Source organism: Megalopta genalis, chromosome 1 (genome assembly GCF_051020955.1).
Source record: "Megalopta genalis isolate 19385.01 chromosome 1, iyMegGena1_principal, whole genome shotgun sequence".
NCBI classification, from domain to species: Eukaryota; Metazoa; Arthropoda; class Insecta; order Hymenoptera; family Halictidae; genus Megalopta; species Megalopta genalis.
The window spans coordinates 27245916-27264354 of NC_135013.1; the positions used below are offsets into that span (position 1 = coordinate 27245916).

General features: G+C 42.9%; 1 protein-coding gene across 1 annotated transcript in view; it reads left to right on the forward strand.

Moving 5' to 3' along the window:
* Nucleotides 1-18439, forward strand: part of LOC117220453 (receptor-type guanylate cyclase Gyc76C) — a 139451-nt gene that overhangs the window by 55541 nt on the left and 65471 nt on the right. Inside the window, exon 3 of the mRNA XM_076524763.1 lies at nucleotides 6809-7226. Within this exon, the coding sequence (XP_076380878.1) occupies nucleotides 6852-7226 (375 nt within the window). The 5' untranslated portion in view covers nucleotides 6809-6851. The remainder of the gene's footprint in view (nucleotides 1-6808; nucleotides 7227-18439) is intronic.

Consider the following 18439-nt stretch of genomic DNA (forward strand, 5'->3'; position numbering starts at 1 on the left):
ATTTATTATTTGTTTGTCGTTATACATAGTCGAGAAGCTGGGAAAACGTTATCTTCTAATTTTTGTATCGTCCCAGGCAATTGCAATGTAACAAAATTGTTAGTATATATTTATTCGCAAGAAAATTAGTCGATCTATTGTGTTAAAAAATTCAAGTCATTTAGATCAATTTAGAAAATGTTATTCCTACTTTTTTTTTATTATGCTATAAAACTCCTATTGGGATTATTAGGCAGCATGCACGTTGCTGTGCATACTAACATTGCATGAATAACTTGGAGAATATTTAATATTATTTAATATTAAAAGATGTTAAAGTGTTCGTATACCTTTTAAAACGCAGTAACTATTTTGAAACTGAACTAAATGACTTGAAATTTTCGTAGATGAAAGAGAGACTAGTCTACTAGACTTTTTTTTTAATTTTTGTTATTAAATAGATTGAAAAGAAACAATTGAAAACCCTCGTTTCTTAACTTTATTATCTAAGCCTATAACGAAAATTTAAAAAACGCGTGTCAGCAGTGTTAGCAACACAATTCACAGACAAACTTTTTTGCAACAGCTCCCCAAATTTGTATCGCATTCGACGATCAAAACATCGATGCGGGTCGAAAAGCTGAGAAAACGTTATCTTCTAATTTTTTTATCATCCCAGGCAATTGCAATGTAACAAAATTGTTAGTATATATTTATTCGCAAGAAAATTAGTCGATCTAATGTGTTAAAAAATTCAAGTCATTTAGACCAATTTAGAAAATGTTATTCCCACTTCTTTTTTATTATGCTATAAAACTCCTATTGGGATTATTAGACAGCATGCACGTTGCTGTGCATACTAACATTGTATTAATAACTTGAAGAATATTTAATATTATTTAATATTAAATATTATTTAATTTTAAAACATATTAAAGGTATATTCGTATACCTTTTAAAACGTAGTAACTATTTTGGAACTAAACTAAATGACTTGAAATTTTCGTAGATGGAGGGACTAGTCTACTAGACTTTTTTTTTAAATTTTGTTATTAAAAATAGATTGAAAAGAAACAATTAAAAACCCTCGTTCCTTAACTTTATTATCTAAGCCTATAACGAAAATTTAAAAAACGCGTGTCAGCAGTGCTAGCAACACAATTTACAAACTCTTTTGCAACAGCTCCCGAAATTTGTATCGCATTCGGCGATCAAAAAATCGATGCGGGTCGAAAAGCTGAGAAAACGTTATCTTCTAATTTTGTTATCATCCCAGGCAATTGCAATGTAACAAAATTGTTAGTATATATTTATTCGCAAGAAAATTAGTCGATCTAATGTGTTAAAAAATTCAGGTCATTTAGACCAATTTAGAAAATGTTATTCCCACTTTTTATTTATTATGCTATAAAACTCCTATTAGGATTATTAGGCAGCATGCACGTTGCTGTGCATACTAACATTGTATTAATAACTTGAAGAATATTTAATATTATTTAATATTAAATATTATTTAATTTTAAAACATATTAAAGTGTTCGTATACCTTTTAAAACGTAGTAACTATTTTGAAACTAAACTAAATGACTTGAAATTTTCGTAGATGGAGGGACTAGTCTACTAGACTTTTTTTTTAAATTTTGTTATTAAATAGATTGAAAAGAACAATCACAGACAAACTCTTTTGCAACAGCTCCCGAAATTTGTATCGCATTCGGCGATCAAAAAATCGATGCGAGTTGAACGTTTCGAATGGGCGCAAAGCGTCGCGACGTCGCGGAAGACGTCCTCGCGTCCCGGTGACTTTCACCCGACATCCATAATTAAACCGCACAGCGTCGGTGGGGTGCGAGGGGGATGACGAGTCGAAAGTTCCGCGTCCACGGCTGGTGAATGACACCATGCATCAAGCGGGGAAGACGTCTTTATTGTTGCTCCGGGTCGTTATAGGCCTAGCCGCGCTCGCGGAGTCGCCTACGGAGCTCCGCAGGTCTCGGTTACGTAACCGCAACAGGTGTGTCCCCGGCCCCACGTGTTGCCGCCGCGTTTCTCGGGGCCTGAACGCGGAATCGTTCCGCGTCGTGAGACGACTGCGTTATTTTTCCCGGGATCGGCCGCGGCGTTGCGAAATTTCATCGGGCATTGTTGGTCTGTCTCGCGAGCCGCACCGCGCCGCCTCTACCCGCGTATTAATAACGCGACAATCTCGTCGCGTTTTATGGTCCAGGGGTTCTCAAACCGACATACGGCCACGCCGGGATTCCGTTGCTCGCCGGCGTCGGTTCTTTCGTTTCTCGTTATTCGGTGTTTTTGTTGCAGACGCGTACAGCGAGCCATGAAAATATTCGAACGCTTTTTAAAATGGAACAGCTTTTTTTTATAAGCGGGCCTGGCGATCCAAATCTTTTTTAGACGTTAGAGGGACTGGTTTACCGAACAATGGATAAGAAATTTTTGTCGAAAATTGTAATTAATTGAAACGACAAGGAGAAATAAGATAGTAATAAGTGCATAAAGTCTGCTGTCTAATAGCAACTGTGCAAAATTGCAGTGCGAGATCTGATTTTGTTAGATTTTGGAACATTGGACACAGATGATGCAAATATTCCTTCGTCCATTCGCCATAAATACATAATAAATATATGAAATTTTAGAATCGCGGGTAGAAAGTAAATGTCTGTATGACGAGCTTCTATGGAAACGTAACAAATTATTAGCGACTAATTAACTTCTTGCAGTACGATCTCTCGTACACAGTTATTTTAAAATGGAACAGCTTTTTTTATAATCGAGCTTGGATAAGAAATTTTTGTCGAAAATTGCAACTGATTGAAACGACAAGAAGAAATAAGACACTAATAAGTGCATAAAGTCCGCTGTTTAGACAGTTGCAATTAGTGCAACTGTGCAAAAGTGCAGTGCGAGATCTGATTTTGTTAGATTTTGGAACATTGGACACACAGATGATGCAAATATTCCTTCGTTCATACATCATAAATACATAATAAATACATGAAATTTTAGAATCGCGGGTGGAAAGTAAATGTCTTAAACAAATTATTAGCGACTAATGAACTCCTTGCACTACGACCTTGATCTCGATCTTATATCGATTAGCACTTTCAAATCACCTTAATAACATTCCCGATACGACGAGACAATTTTTATTTCTCGTATGTCTCAATTTACTTTCATTTTTAGACCTCGATAGCAGAAATATCAAATTTTGTCTCAATTTAGAAAAATTGAATAACATTCATATTTTGTAAATTGTGTATGAAATCTTCGTCGTTGTAGTAGAAGTGGTTACGCAGTGACAACAACGATTACGGTAAACAACAGAAACTAGTAAAAACGTAACTACGGTAATTTGTAATCGCAACTACAGGGCTGTCACTAGTAGGAACCGTTCTTTGGGACCAAACGGTACGAGAACGGAGAGCAAAATACAGTAAATTCTCCCTAATCGACGCTTAGATTGTACACAAAAATGGAGAATTTGGGAAGAGAAGATACGATTATACATTATTTTTGTATTATTTTAGATTATTAGCGATTGTCAAAAATTATAAAAAAGAGCCGCGAGGCTCCTCTTCCCCAATTGTCCATTTGAGCGTCAATTAATGAGAATTTATAGTTGCACAAGACCACGCGAAGCAATTAACACTAGAACTACCGAACCCAAAACGCTTGAGCGATTTCTATTATAATATATGCTTCGATAAAAAAAAGTACAGTAAATTTTCTCGAATTGTCGCTCAGCCAAGATGGACAATTATTGAAGACAAGATGCGATTGTTCGAGCCTCGCGGCTCGTTTCTATCATTATCGACAATCGCCGACTACAAAAAACGAGCCGCGAGGCTCGAATAATCGCATCTCCTCTCCCCAAATGGCCATTTTCATTTCCAAGCCGATCGACAATTGAAGAGAATTTACCGTATATCTAAAAATTGCTCACAGAAACGTCTTAATAATACAGTAAATTATACAAAAAATGGACAATTTCATTTCCAAGCCGATCGACAATTGGAGAGAATTTACGGTATATCTAAAAATTGCTCACAGAAACGTCTTAACAATACAATAAATTATACAAAACTGGATAATTTCATTTCCAAGCCGATCGGCAATTGGAGAGAATTTACGATATATCTAAAAATTGCTCACAGAAACGTCTTAATAATACAGTAAATTATACAAAAAATGGACAATTTCATTTCCAAGCCGATCGACAATTGGAGAGAATTTACGGTATATCTAAAAATTGCTCACAAAAACGTCTTAACAATACAATAAATTATACAAAACTGGATAATTTCATTTCCAAGCCGATCGGCAATTGGAGAGAATTTACCCTATATCTAAAAATTGCTCACAGAAACGTCTTAATAATACAGTAAATTATACAAAAAATGGACAATTTCATTTCCAAGCCGATCGACAATTGGAGAGAATTTACCGTATATCTAAAAATTGCTCACAGAAACGTCTTAACAATACAGTAAATTATACAAAAAATGAACAATTTGGGAATTTTGTTTCAAGCTGAGCGTCAATTAGGTAGAATTTACCGTACCAAGAATCATAAAAAGAATAATAAAAACCAATCATTTCGCCTAGCTTAATAGTTCCAGTGTTAAAGAGCAAAGCAATCCACCGCGCAGCGTCCGAACGGCGAGGAAGCAAAAACTGCAAGATCGATTAAGCATCGGCTCGTTTGCAACGATTGCACAATGTCGCCGGACCGTCCTGTTTCCGGAAACGTTTGTTCCCCGGGCGATCGCAGCTGGATCGTGATTTACGCGGCGCGCGCTTCCTCGTCGATATTGTTTCCCCGCGAAGGTGATCGTTTCCGCGAATCGTAGCCGCGCCGCGATTCCGCGTGCACGAAGGTGTTCTCGGTTGACGAAGAAACGCGCCCGGTGTAAATGAATTAGATCAGACCGGGCTGGTTTTATTCTTAGCCGTTCCCGCGGATGACTGTGCTCTGACGCAAGACTTCCTGGACATCATCGATACCCGATCGGCGAGATAATGGCTGGAACACGCGCGACGGATTCTTTCGCCTAGCCGGCTTGACTCAGTTTTCGCGCGCGGAACGAAGGTCGCGGCGGCGATTCGATCGCGATAAATACGATACGGAGGGATCGAGAGCGCGCGGGAGAACGATCGCTCGATCCTCCTCCGGCGCGGTGATCCGCTGCGCGCGGAAAATCTGGATCGACGGGAAGAAACGTCGGCGGCCGTCCGAGCTCGCCAGTTCTATCGTTTTAGGGGTACTACAATCAGTTTATTATTAGACTCGCGCAGATGGCACATGCGATGACTCAGCCGTGTAAGTGCCGCCCGATGATAAGTGCGTTCAGCCAGGAAGATAGCGTCGGAACCGGCACTTCTAAGTCAAGCACTTGTATCTACGCGATGGCTCTTCAGAATCGGCAAAAATACGGAGAGATAAGTCGGTAAAAGTACGCGGACGAAGTGCGGGTCTCTGTATCGAGTGCGACGCGCGTGTTGGCACACGAGCGCCGAATAAAAGCGTACCCCGCAGACTGTATTGACACAGTAATCGAGCTCTCGCGGTAGGTGAGTACTTGAGCCTTCGCTAGGGCGAAACGCGTTCCCCGCGGCTTCGGGTACGACCGGGTCTCTGAATCTGAGTTATACTGAATCGATGCCGAAATTTCGAAGGCGTTCGGTTCAGCAAATTTTGTGACATCGTGGTCATCGTTTTGTTAAACGCACTTTCGAGAGAAACGGGTTTAACTCATTAGAGGCGTAACTGGGTTAAATTTGTCACAGGAGTAAGCAAATGATATTAACACTAGATTTACGAAGCACGAAACAAACAGCTGTTTTATATTAGTTTATAAAGGTAACAATAAGACATTTATCCTGATTTTTATCAAGTGTTATTGGAACATTTGGCGTAAGTGTAAATTGAGTAAATAACTAATAAATGTGTCTTTACGATGTGAATAATCGTAAATTAAACAATTAGTGTCCCGTCGTTTTGACGAGTTCCGTAAATCTAGTGTTAAGGAGCATGTTTGAATTTCTGTTCCGATTTTTGAATAAAGTTTTATAAAGATTTTAAGACATGTTTTCAATTTTGTGCGAATTTTAAAACACTATAGCTTAATATAAAAGTGATACAGTTTTAAAAAAATATATTCTGAAGCCGTGATTTTTAATATTCTGGATGCGCGTATTTTTGACTCCGTATAGAGACATACTGTGTTACAATAAATGATGCGCCATTTACTGACTTAAAGTTTTGTCCAGTTTAACCAATGATCATTACGTGCAGGATGTCCCCCTCATCTCACCCCCTCAACCTTTCTTAATTTTAGAAATTCAGACAGAAGCCGTATTTTTTAATCTGTTTTCTTTAAAAAAATGCGAAAATAGTCGATTTTTTCAAAGATTGACACTAGAACACACCATCAAGATATTTTAAAATAATCCATGCAAAACAGCGTCAATCTTGCATTCATCGTTAGCCAAAATTCCTTTGGACACCCCTTTCACAACACAAATGAAAACAATTTTAATCTCAACTGAATAAAATAAGAAAATAAAATAAAATAGCAGTAAAAAGACCTTCCATCGAAGCTCCAGAGGGAGCAGCAGCTAGCATAACTCCACTAGAACAACCCTAACTAGAAACGCCCTTAAAACAGTGTGCATTTCGGCAGTGTGCAACGACCAGAAAATCTCACGTCGGACGCGTGAGCCTTATCCGACGTAGATTTTCTGTAAATTCTCGTCGAATAGTCGTCGCCAATGATTTGTGCAAGATCGTGAGAGAGATTTTGAATTTCAGGTGAACGGGAGGGAGGCGGTGCTGACCGGTGGCGGCGGCGGCCATGCGCCCCGGCCCGCCAGTACAGCCGAGCCGCCGCAGGCCTCCCCGTCGCCAGGAACCCCATCAGGAACGCAACCGACGGCACCGGCAAGACCAACAGCAACCGGTGCACCCGCGGCCGCACGGCAGCAGCTCGCGGGCCCTGCTGGTGTTGCTGCTGCTGGCCAGCAGCCCTCTGGTCCTGGGCCTGGCCGAACCGCCAGGGTCACCCGGGGCCGGACAGCAGGCGCTCTCCAGAGAGACCTACCCGAAGTCGGGCACCCAGCTAAGGAAACATCAGAACCTCACCATTGGATACCTCACGGCGATCAAGGGCGGCCTCAAGGACCGCCAGGGTCTCGCCATATCCGGCGCCTTCTCCATGGCCCTTGACGAGGTGAGTTCTCTTGTCGGCCGATTTTATGGAACTAAGGGTGTCCCAAAAATGTCTCGCAATCCAAAAGTGGCGGGTTCCTCGGGTCATTTGAAGCAACTTTTTCCTTTGCAAACATTTTCTCCGAGGCACCGTTAACGAGTTATTAGCGAAAAACAGTGACCAATGAGAGGCGAGCTCGGCTGGCGCGAGGCGACCGAGCCACTGAGCGGAACTGGGCTTCGTGTGCTGCTTGGCTGGGCCGCCTCGCGTCAGCCGTACTCGATTCTTATTGGTCACTGTTTTTCGTTAATAACTTGTTAACGGTGCCTCGGAGAAAATTTTTGTAAAGGAAGAAGTTGCTTCAAATGATCCGAGGAACCCGCCATTTTCGGATTGCGAGACATTTTTGGGACACCCTGTAGACTGACGAATTTTATGCGTTTGTAATATATGAATTTCTGTGGAACGCAGGAAGAGGGGGTTTTAACCCTTTGCTCTAGAAGCCGTCTTGAATCTAAACGCGAAATTGTTCTTCTGACTCATGGTATTTTCATGCTGTGTGACTTTTAGAATATTTTAGGAATATGGAATTGAGTCTTGCGATTCGTATGACAGTTTTTTAAAGATAATTGAATTTGTGAATTTGATAATCGAATTTTGTGAACCGTCGCTCGAATAGAAAGGGTTAAACCTTGAAGCGTTTACTAAAATGAGAAATTATAGTGGAAGAAATGGATTTATATTATATTCGTGTTATAAATTGTATGATTGTGCTATACAGATGTAAATTATGGGAGATCGAAGCTTTCATAGAGACCACGGATTAAAGAACGTGGCTCTCGCTCGTACCAATTAAGCACTTAAAGAGATAGCGAAAGTTAGTCGGAAACGCGGAATCTTTTAGTCGATGCAGAAAACATTTCTCGTAATCAGAGTCGAAGGAACTGTATCAGACCAAAGTTATAAACAAGTGCACAACATGCGGACTATTCCGCAATCGATGATACGTTGTTGACACATCGGAGTACAGTAAATCTCTCCAATTGTCCCTCAGCTTGTAAACAATCTGAAGTGGACAATCTGAAAAGAGGAGATACGATTATACGACCCCACGCGACTCTTTTTTATAGTACTACTAGATTTCTATAAAATTTTATAAAATTATATTTTTATAAAACCGAGCCGCGCGAGGCTCGCATAGTCGTATCTCCTCTCCCCAAATGGCCCATTTCTGTTTACAAGCTGAGGGACAATTGCAGAGAATTTACTTACTACATTTCGCAGATGCGGATGCAAATGAGTTACGAAAAGACTTCCGGACGTCCTGCAAGGTACAAGTCTAACTCTGTCCCGACACCAATGGATTAGCCCGCGAGTAAAAGGCAGGCTGCGTTCTCTCACTTTATCGCGCACCGAAAGGGTTAAATTACCTCCCACCTGTTGCCGTGCGCTCCGTCCGCAATTCGAGCGTCCGCTATGTTCCCCGCGAACGTAAATAAGCGAGTATCACCGATAACGCGGACCGAGAGAATGAGACGAGAAGCAGCGAGAGAAAGAGAGAAGAAGAGAGAAAAGTAGAAAGAGGAAAAAGGAGTGAGAGAGAGAGGAGAAGAAAGAGAAAAAGGGAGTGAGAGAGAGAGAGAGAGAGGGGAGAAGAAAAAGAAAAAAGGAGTGGGAAAGAGAGAAAGATAGAGAGAGAGAGAGAGAGAGAGAGAGAGAGAGAGAAAGAGAGTGGCGGAGGGGGCGGAGGGTAGAAGACACGGATGTAGCAAATATTCGGGCCCGCGACAGGGATATGTACGTATATATGTACGTACGGCGGTCGCTTCGGCTAAAAGAGCAACAGGGAAGCGGAGGAAATCGGTTTGGTCGAGGAGCACTGGCCGGAGAGGGTCCTAATTGCGGTAGCCGGTCCCCGGTTCCCACGGCGTATCCCCGGCTTACCGAAAAGTAACGCCGGTAATATCGCGCGGGACCCCTGTCTCGGGTTTTTTCCTCCGGGCGGTCACCGGCGCGGCGTTCCACGCTCTGGAAGGCTCGATAATTCATTCGAGGATCGGGCTAACGCGGGCGCAAGCGGGCCCAAGCGGCCGCGGGGACCGTGAGATCGTTTTCGCTGGCGCGGCACCGAGCCGAGAGCCGTTCGGCGCGGCTCTGCTCGGCGCGGTGCGGCGCGGCGCGGCGCGGCGTGGCGAGGCCTCTCTTCGGCCCGAATAACAGGAAGAAAAAGAGAAAGGTGCGCGCTGCAGCGGGAGCTGCAACGTGCAGAGTGACCCGGCATCTCCGGGGAGATGCCGATTCGTGCGAGGGTTTAAAAATACAAGACCGGCATTATTCGCCGGTCCGCCCACGCGTCCGCCGACGAAACTGCGCTCTCGCAACCGTGAGAAGAATTCGCTCGCGATCGAGAAACCTTCCCCTCCCTCGGGTCCCCCTTGCTGGCATCGCCAGCCCTCCAACCTCGTCGTCCTTCTCTTTTCTTTTCTCCTTACTCCGCTTCTCTCTCCTCGCTCCTCTCCTCTCCTCTCCTCTCCGCTTCGCTCCTCTTCGCTGCTCTGCTCTACGCCTCCTCCTCCTCCTCCTCCTCCTCCTCCTCCTCCTCCTCCCTCTACGCCCCGTTTCTTCTCCCTTTTTCTCCCAAACCTGCCTCCGCACTCTTTTGCAACCTGCAACCGTAAGCGCGTACAGGGAAAGGGCCCGCCGAGCCGTCCGGGGCCCGAGAAACCTCTGGGAATCGTCGAAATAACCGGCCCGATCGTATCGCGCCCCGCGTATCCGGTTCTACTTGGAAATAACAAGTTACGTCAAAGATGGATTGCGGTTACGCCGATAATTATTCGGGGTTGCCGGTATCTCTGCCGGCCGATCGCGTCCCGCCGGGACCAGCCGAATCCTCCCCTGGGACCTCTTCACCTTTTTGCCTTCTTTCTCGCTGAATCGATCTGGTTCCATCCACGCCCCGCGCGGAGCTTTCGCGCCGAACGCCTGCGGCCTAGAGATGGAGGACTATCGATAATTGTCGGTGTCTTTCGTTAGCGAAAATTATCGAGAACTATCAAAAACTATCGACTAGTTTTTCTTGCCGTCGATAGTATCGATCGGGGTAGCCAATATATTCGAAGGCAATTTATAAATGAAATTTTCTACGTTTCTGTTCCATGTAATTTGATATATTTAAATATACGGGTGAACGTTCATTTTTATAACAAGAGAACGAAAACATGGCTTACTTTGAATGACAGAGAATCAATAAATTATCTGGATTATGTGGTAAAGATATATTTATTTAAATATATCCACTGTTTGTACGAGATTGAAAATATCTTACGGCCTTTGCCAGAGTTGTGCAAAAAATATTTTTGCGTACCGATGTCTTGAGTAGAGTAGGAAAGAATATTTAGCAAAGCAGGATTAATAATATCCGACAGGCGGTCAAGGCTGAAGCGAAAAAATTGCGACAGCCTCATTTTTTAAAATAAAAACCAGCGGTTGTCGTCGTCACTTGAGAAGTCTATTGCTGTTATTTTTATTATATTGCTTTCCATTAGTGTGTTTTTATTATATCGTATTTTAATCTTGCATTTTTATTATACCGCGAAAATCATATAATATGAAACTTATATATTTTTCAAACTGCAGTAATGTCTCCCTAATTGACGCTCAGATTGCACACAAAAATGCACAATTTGAGAAGAGGAGATACCATTATTCGAGCCTTGCAACTCGTTTTTATGGTTACCGATTTTGCCAACAATTATAAGAACGAGCTGCAAGACTCGAATAATCGTATCTCCTCTTCCAAAATTGTCCATTTTTATGGACAATCCGAGCGTCAATTAGGAAGACATTATTGTATTTGGTGTTTCCAAATTTTTGTGTCTCTGAGACTTTATATTATATATGATATTATGTATTTCACATGGTACTTCTAAAAATAGATAACTATCGATACTACTATCCCGATAGTTTCAGTAAACTATTGAAAAAAAATATTAAAAAAACTAAACTATTTATATAAACTAGTTTTGTAAATATCGATAGGGCCGACTATCGATATGCTCTGGTGCGGGGTGCAGCGATCTTCGCTCCGCGTGAACGGAAGGAGCTCGGACCGAGGGGTTGAAGTCGGACTCGAATCGAATCGGTCGCTGACCGTTCGATATCTTGATGAAACATTTTTTCAGCGACGTTTCGGCGAATCGAAGGATGCAGGAAACGAGCTGCTTCGATACGCCACGCGGGAGTAAGCATCGCGATTGCTATATATATATAGCAATATATGTTGGCTTCCCCGTATCGTTTCTTTCTCTCTTTCTCTCCTCTCTCTCCCCTCTCTCTTTCTCTCCCTTTTTCTCTCACGTTCTCGCGATAAAGCTCTCGGTTCACGTGCACGAACCCGCGAGCGTCGCGACTCGCGGCTCGCGGGATCGCTACGCAGAACCGTATTTTTACATCGAACGGAAACCGAACGTGCGCGCGGCTATTTTCGCTTGTTCCCGTCACGGCGACACTTTTATATTTCGTGTCTGCCCCGGCGTGGCCGACTTATAACGAGCAAATAATGCGGCCTGTATTTTTAGCGCGCCGGTGAAAGTTTTTCCATGATCGGGAAGCCTCGGGGACCAGCCGCGTCTAATGTATGTATTCGGCTCTCGAGCACGGTCTCGAGAATCTCGTTGCGTGCCGCCGCGGTTTTTCAATATTTGAATAGCGTCACGTTCCGGCTAATTAGGGGAATCACCGGCTACCGATCTGCCTACGGCGGTTATTACGTTGCTCGGAACATTCATTGCGTCACGAATCTAGATTGCGAGCATGTTCCCGGCATCATCTGTTGCGCGGAAAATCGGCCGATTTTGAGTAGAAAAGTTGCAGGCGCGGTTGAAAATCGTAAAAAATTATGCTTTTACGGTAATAGACAGTATTTTAACACGTTCCGTGCCACGTGTACCATCCATGGTACACGCTTGCATGTTTACTTAGTGAACTGAACAAATTGTTTACAAGAAATTTAGAACCGAAGAATCAATTTCCACCGCAAGAATGGGCGTTGATAAGTTTTTGTTACGTTGTTATGTGTACGAGAATTAATAATTGCACGTAATACATCAAGTTTTAGTAAAATATCAAAGTGTGAAGATTCGAGTAAAAAAAGCTCGGCACGGAACGTGTTAATAGAACGGACAAAAAATAGGGGATCGTAGTGGTTGCCTTCTTTGATCCAAACACTCGAACGTCGTCATTTTGGAGAGACTATGGTAGGGTGGATAAGTATAGTAACAAAGGTAAAAGATGATGAGGAAAATTTCAGGCTACAATTAACCCTTTGCGCTCGAAGCCATTTTAACTGTAAATTCAAAATAATTCTTCTGACTTGTAGTATTTCCGTTTTATGTAACAAACTGCAGTTTATGCAAATGAGATTGGATCTTGTGACTCGTACAACAGTGTTACACTTTTAATAATTTTTGAAATCCGAACTTTGTTAGTATAAAAATTATCTTGCAACGTGATGTAACGATTTTTTTTTGTGGTGCCTTGAGGTCGCCATTCGAGTGCAAAGGGTTAACAACCGAACGCTGAATCATTGTGACGAAAATGTAACTGATCTCGGTATAGTTAAGATTAATTTTCATCTACGCATTTTTCGAGGCACTCCTTCTAGACGCGTTAATTTTTTTTAATGACCTTAACGAAGCGTGTTGAAGCTTCAATTAATTGTTAGAAGCTAGATAATCATTTAACAATATTTATAATCTGGTTTCAAACAGTTTCGGCCTCGCCATTCGAGCGTTGACCAAGGTCGAATTTTTATTTATTCGCAGAATCGAAGTTAAATCCGTGCAACATTTGTGTTAAACTTTTGCACTGTGTTTTGCATTGTCGGCCGGTGCAATACAAGCAAACTTCCTGAGGACATTGACCCTTGTAACGCATACCAAGGTCATTGAACTATACGAGGTACCCTAATCCACATAAATTGCCGCCTACTATTCTAATAACCGCGCTCGTTGAGTAAATAAGAATACAATCTTTTTACTCAACGTCACAGTTCACTTGTCAACAATTTCACAACAGACGTCGCCATATTGACATTGTTAAGCTCTCCTTTATCTTCCCCTTAAATTGCAAACAAATTATTTAATTGTTCACGCAACGAAAAATCAGTTCGTATCTTCCTGCAATCATTCCGAATTGTCTGACTTAAAAAAATCAATATTTTTTACTTAAGATTCACTGGAAAAGTCTATTTTCTTTGATTTAAAAAAGATATTTCGCTTAAATTGATCAATTATTGTTTGATAAACTTGTTCTATGAGTTCAACAAATGATGTTTAGAAAATCTGCTTGTAATTAATATCTCGATAGAAGACTCTTTTTATTTGGATTAATTTATTTAGATTATTTACAGATTACCAAATGTAATCATGATATATAATTAGTTTTTAGTAATTAGATTTAATTGATTAAATCACATAAAAACAAAAGTTTTCTTCTTCCAAGTTCTTATATATCTAAGTTTATCTTTTCTTTTCATTATTTTGGTACTTTCTTTCAGTTTTAAGTTTTTGTGCAAGTTTATCCCATTGTTGAATAAAGTTGTTATTATTATTATTATTATTATTATTATTATTATCATGATTAGTTCTCGCAATCAATTACAGAAGTAGTCGTAAAATAATCGATCGCTGCTCGACCCTGAAATAAATCAAATCCTGTCATCGTTATACGTCAGTTGCATTTAAGGCTCGGTAGTTCCGCGTGAAAATCATTCGGACGCGTATCCGCGTCGAATGGGGAAACCGCGAACGCGGGCCGAACGTATCAACGCGTCACCGCGAGCTCGCATCGAACCGCGCGATATTACTTTTAACGCTGATATTCGGAGCATCCCCGCAGAATCCTCTAATTGCCTGGAACATTAACACAGCATTCCTCTCGTTCCAGCGCGGTTCGCTTTCCCGCGGACGCTCGCGCGGACCCCGGCTGCCCAGAAACAAATTAGCTTTCGCATTCCGAGGTATTCGACGGGAGAGAACAGTTCCATTAATTTCCATCGGGAGGTTTTTTTCAAACGGTATCACTCGCATGCCGGCTCTCGGCTTGTCTAGCGCGCGGGACACGTGGACCGGGCCCTAATGCGTACCTGTCCCCGGCTCGATTCAATACCGCAGGTGCACCTTGCTCGGCTCGCTGCTCGGACATATTTGCGACCGAGCTTGCCCGGAAAAATCTGCCGTGGAATTCGCTATGACGCACTCCCACGACGTAAACTGGCCCCCGGGGGCGATATTCGTTAATCGTACAATGTGACGGCATTGATCTCCGGCAATTAGCCGCGATCAACGCGTTTACCGCTGAATCGATAAACGTCCCGCGCGACGACGAACGCCGAGATGGTGCTCTGCCGTTTCTTTTATGCAAATTCCTGTTCTCGTTATCTACCGCGGCCGCGTAAAAATCGGACGGACATTCATTTCGTCGGTGTCTCGCGGCGAAAGCGTTGCAACGCGGCCTCTACCGATTTTTACGGGGATTCGAGCGGATGCGGAAAGTGCGCGGCGTAGTCGGTTACGCTTTATTTATTTATCGAATATGTACGAAAGTTTATTTTAATTATTTTACTATTTATTATAGAATCTCGAAAGAAAGAAATCGCGGCCTCTACCGATTTTTACGTGGATTCGAGCGGAAGTGCGCAGCGTAGTCGGTTATGCTTTATTTATTTATCGAATATGTACGAAAGTTTATTTTAATTATTTCTGTTTTTTAATTATTTTACCATTTGTTGTAGAATCTTGAAAGAAAGAAATCGCGGCCTCTACCGATTTTTACGGGGATTCGAGCGGATGCGGAAAGTGCGCGGCGTAGTCGGTTACGCTTTATTTATTTATCGAATATGTACGGAAGTTTATTTTAATTATTTCTGTTTTTTAATTATTTTACTATTTATTATAGAATCTCGAAAGAAAGAAATCGCGGCCTCTACCGATTTTTACGTGGATTCGAGCGGAAGTGCGCAGCGTAGTCGGTTACGCTTTATTTATTTACTGAATATGTACGAAAGTTTATTTTAATTATTTTTGTTTTTCAATTAATTTACCATTTGTTATAGAATCTCGAAAGAAAGAAATACAGTACATTCTTTTAAAAAATCGTTTAGAATGACTCGATGCAGAGTTAAAATTTTAAAAAGAATCAGATAATCGCTGTTTCTGAAATATTCGTTTCTTCTAAATTGAAACAGGATTTGATTTTATCTAGAAAATAAAATAAATAAAGACGTACAAGAACCGAAAAATGTTTCGTTCTTTTAAGGAGATTATTGACGCGAAATGTTGACATTTCTTCGTGACGAGAATACTCGTCAAAAACAGCTAACTAGTATATAGTAAGTATATAGACTTTGATGTACTTTATTAACCCTTTGCAGTCGAGTGATGACTCAGAGGCACCACTAAAATCATCATATCACATTCTACGATAATTTTTGTACTATCGAAGTTCACATTTTATATGTTACTGAAAGTGTAACTGTTGTATGAATCACGAGATTCAGTTTTGTAAGCGTAAAACGCACTTCGTCGTGCAAAATGGAAGTACTATAATTCAAGAAAATTATTTTAGATTTACAGTTAAAATGGCTTCGAGTGCAAAGGGTTAAATTATATATTCTATCAAAACACTGCATTTAAACAAAATCCGAAGAAAATCAAACGTGTAATCACATTAACTTGCGAATTTTTCGAAGAGATTGCAACAACCAACTTCCGGTTAATGAAGTGTTAAGGAAAACTGCTAATCCACGTAAATATTCTCTGATAAATAATCTCTAAAAAAAGAAAGTCGTAGCGAAATGGATCGAAGACATGAAACAAGCCGTCGTATTTCGCACAGACCAAAAGATCTACTAAATTTTGTTTAAAAAATATCCTCGCACAATAATCAATTGTCAAACGATTTCGAGAACAGTATGCTCGAATAACTCAGTCATGAAGCAAGGATCAGTCGCGCAGTCCTCGTTACCCGAACAATAAGCGCATCGAACATCAGTAAAAATTCCGACGAGGCTCGTTACTCGGCCGATTTCCACGATCGTTCGTGCCAGCCCGGAGATCCTTGACCGTCTCGTGGGATCGAGCGATTTCTCGACGAATCGGCGGCCGTCGCGACGGTCTGATCGTCCCCGAAGGTTGCCCGTTCGGTAGCGCACAACAGCCTTCCACGACCGGACGCCCTTCAATTACTCGAAAATAAGCTGATCGGCGAAACCTTGCTAGTGGCAACAGCGCCAAGTAGTCGGGCGCGTATTCTGTAACATTGTCGCTCGCGGGGGACAGACAGCTCTCCGGAGAAATCAGCTTGTCGACGTCGTGTATTTTTCAACGGGATCGGATGAATGAAACAACCGCGAGCGTGCGCGCGCGCGCGCGAGCGATCGAGCTTTCTCTCTCCCTTTCTCTCCCTCCCGCGCCGAGTTTCCAGGTTTCGTCGGTTCGGAACAATGCCGGGTGTCCTCGGCGCAATTGAACATGCAAAACGCGGCAGCCCCGCCGATCGTGTTTGCATCGGGGAACGACCATTTACATAACTATTTCGGATACGTCCGCGACCATGTCGGAAATCGCACGGTCTCCGAACACGTCGCGTCGCCGGTTTCTGGGTCAAAGGATCGGACGATCGGCGTTCCCGAACGCGCCCTAACGGCCGCGGCCGATGCCATTGATACTAGTATCTCGGGTCGTAAAGAACGCAGCCGCGATTACCATACGGTCGTTCCGGCCTTTTTTCTCCCCCCCCGACGCGGGCTCGCGGAGACGCCCGGTAACACGGTTTACGCCGGCATTAAGCGGTCCCCGCCGCGGTCGGCGTTGCAACAATGTAGTAAAAATCGCCGGTAATGGCTCCCCGCTGCTGGATCTGTCCGCGGATCCCGCGACTTTATGACGGAAACAGGCAGTTAGGCATTCCGCGGAAAAAGGAGCATTAAACGGCGACGCCTGGATGCCTAGGTGCTCTCTCGGGGCCGTCGTTAAAGAGCGAACGGCGACGACGGCGAGACCGCGCTCCTCGGGTATTTATAGGAAACAGTTGGGCGAAATTGTTTTATCGGTGCGACCGGCGGCGCGAGATCGTTCTACAAATCGTACGGAATGAATGGCCGGTAACGTCGCGACCCGGGGACAGAGGAGACACGCGGTTTAATTGCCGTGCCTTCAGAATCCTTAACGAGATTCCTGCTCGTTGCCGATGCTCTCTTTGCATTCTGAGCAGCCTGCAATTTTTCGATTGACAATCCGCCGTGATTCTCCGGCCCCTGAGATCGGTGGCCGTCCCGCGAATTCTTCAATTAGGGAAAGCTTAGGGAGCGAGCAATTTACGGGAAGCCTGCCGAGCACCGAAATTGCCCGACGTTACGTACACGTGTTGCTTCGTAACGATGACGAGGCTGAATTTACTTATACAGAGTGTCCCGAAAATGTCTCGTAATTCGGAAATAGCGGGTTCTTCGGATCATTTGAAGCAACTTCTTCCTTTACAAAAATGTTCTCCGAGGCACCGTTAACGAGTTATTAACGAAAAACAGTGACCAATAAGAATCGAGTACGGCTGACGCGAAGCGGCCCAGCCAACCAGCGCACGAAGCCCAGTTCCGCTCATTGGCTCGGTCGCCTCGCGCCAGCCGAGCTCGCCTTTCATTGGTCACTGTTTTTCGTTAATAACTCGTTAACGGTGACTCGGAGAAAATTTTTGTAACGGAAAAAGTTGCTTCGAATGACCCGAGGAACCCGCCACTTTCGGATTGCGAGATATTGTTGGGACACCCTGTATGTATATGTATCTTCCTCGCTTTTGATTACGTTGCACGCCTCGATTAAGAAATTCGTTCGGTTTCCTGTGAAACAGCAATTCGTGCAACATTAAGCGAAATTAGATACGAAGTCGGTTATTTTTGTCGAAACGGTAGGTTCGTTGTTAAGAAAAACGTGTAAGACGAGAACCGAGACGGGAATTGCGATCTCTATGCTAAACGAAAAAATCATATCTGAAAATGCAGCGTTTCGGGTACAACTTTCTTCTTTCTTCCTCGGAAGTGTTGTCTTGTAAATTTATCGATTGGCGAAAGCTTAGCAAATAAGAAATTGACACTGCACCAACCGAGCGGTAAAAGCGAGCGACTTTATGTTGCCTCGTAACGACGACAATCCTGAATTTATTTATATCTTTTACAA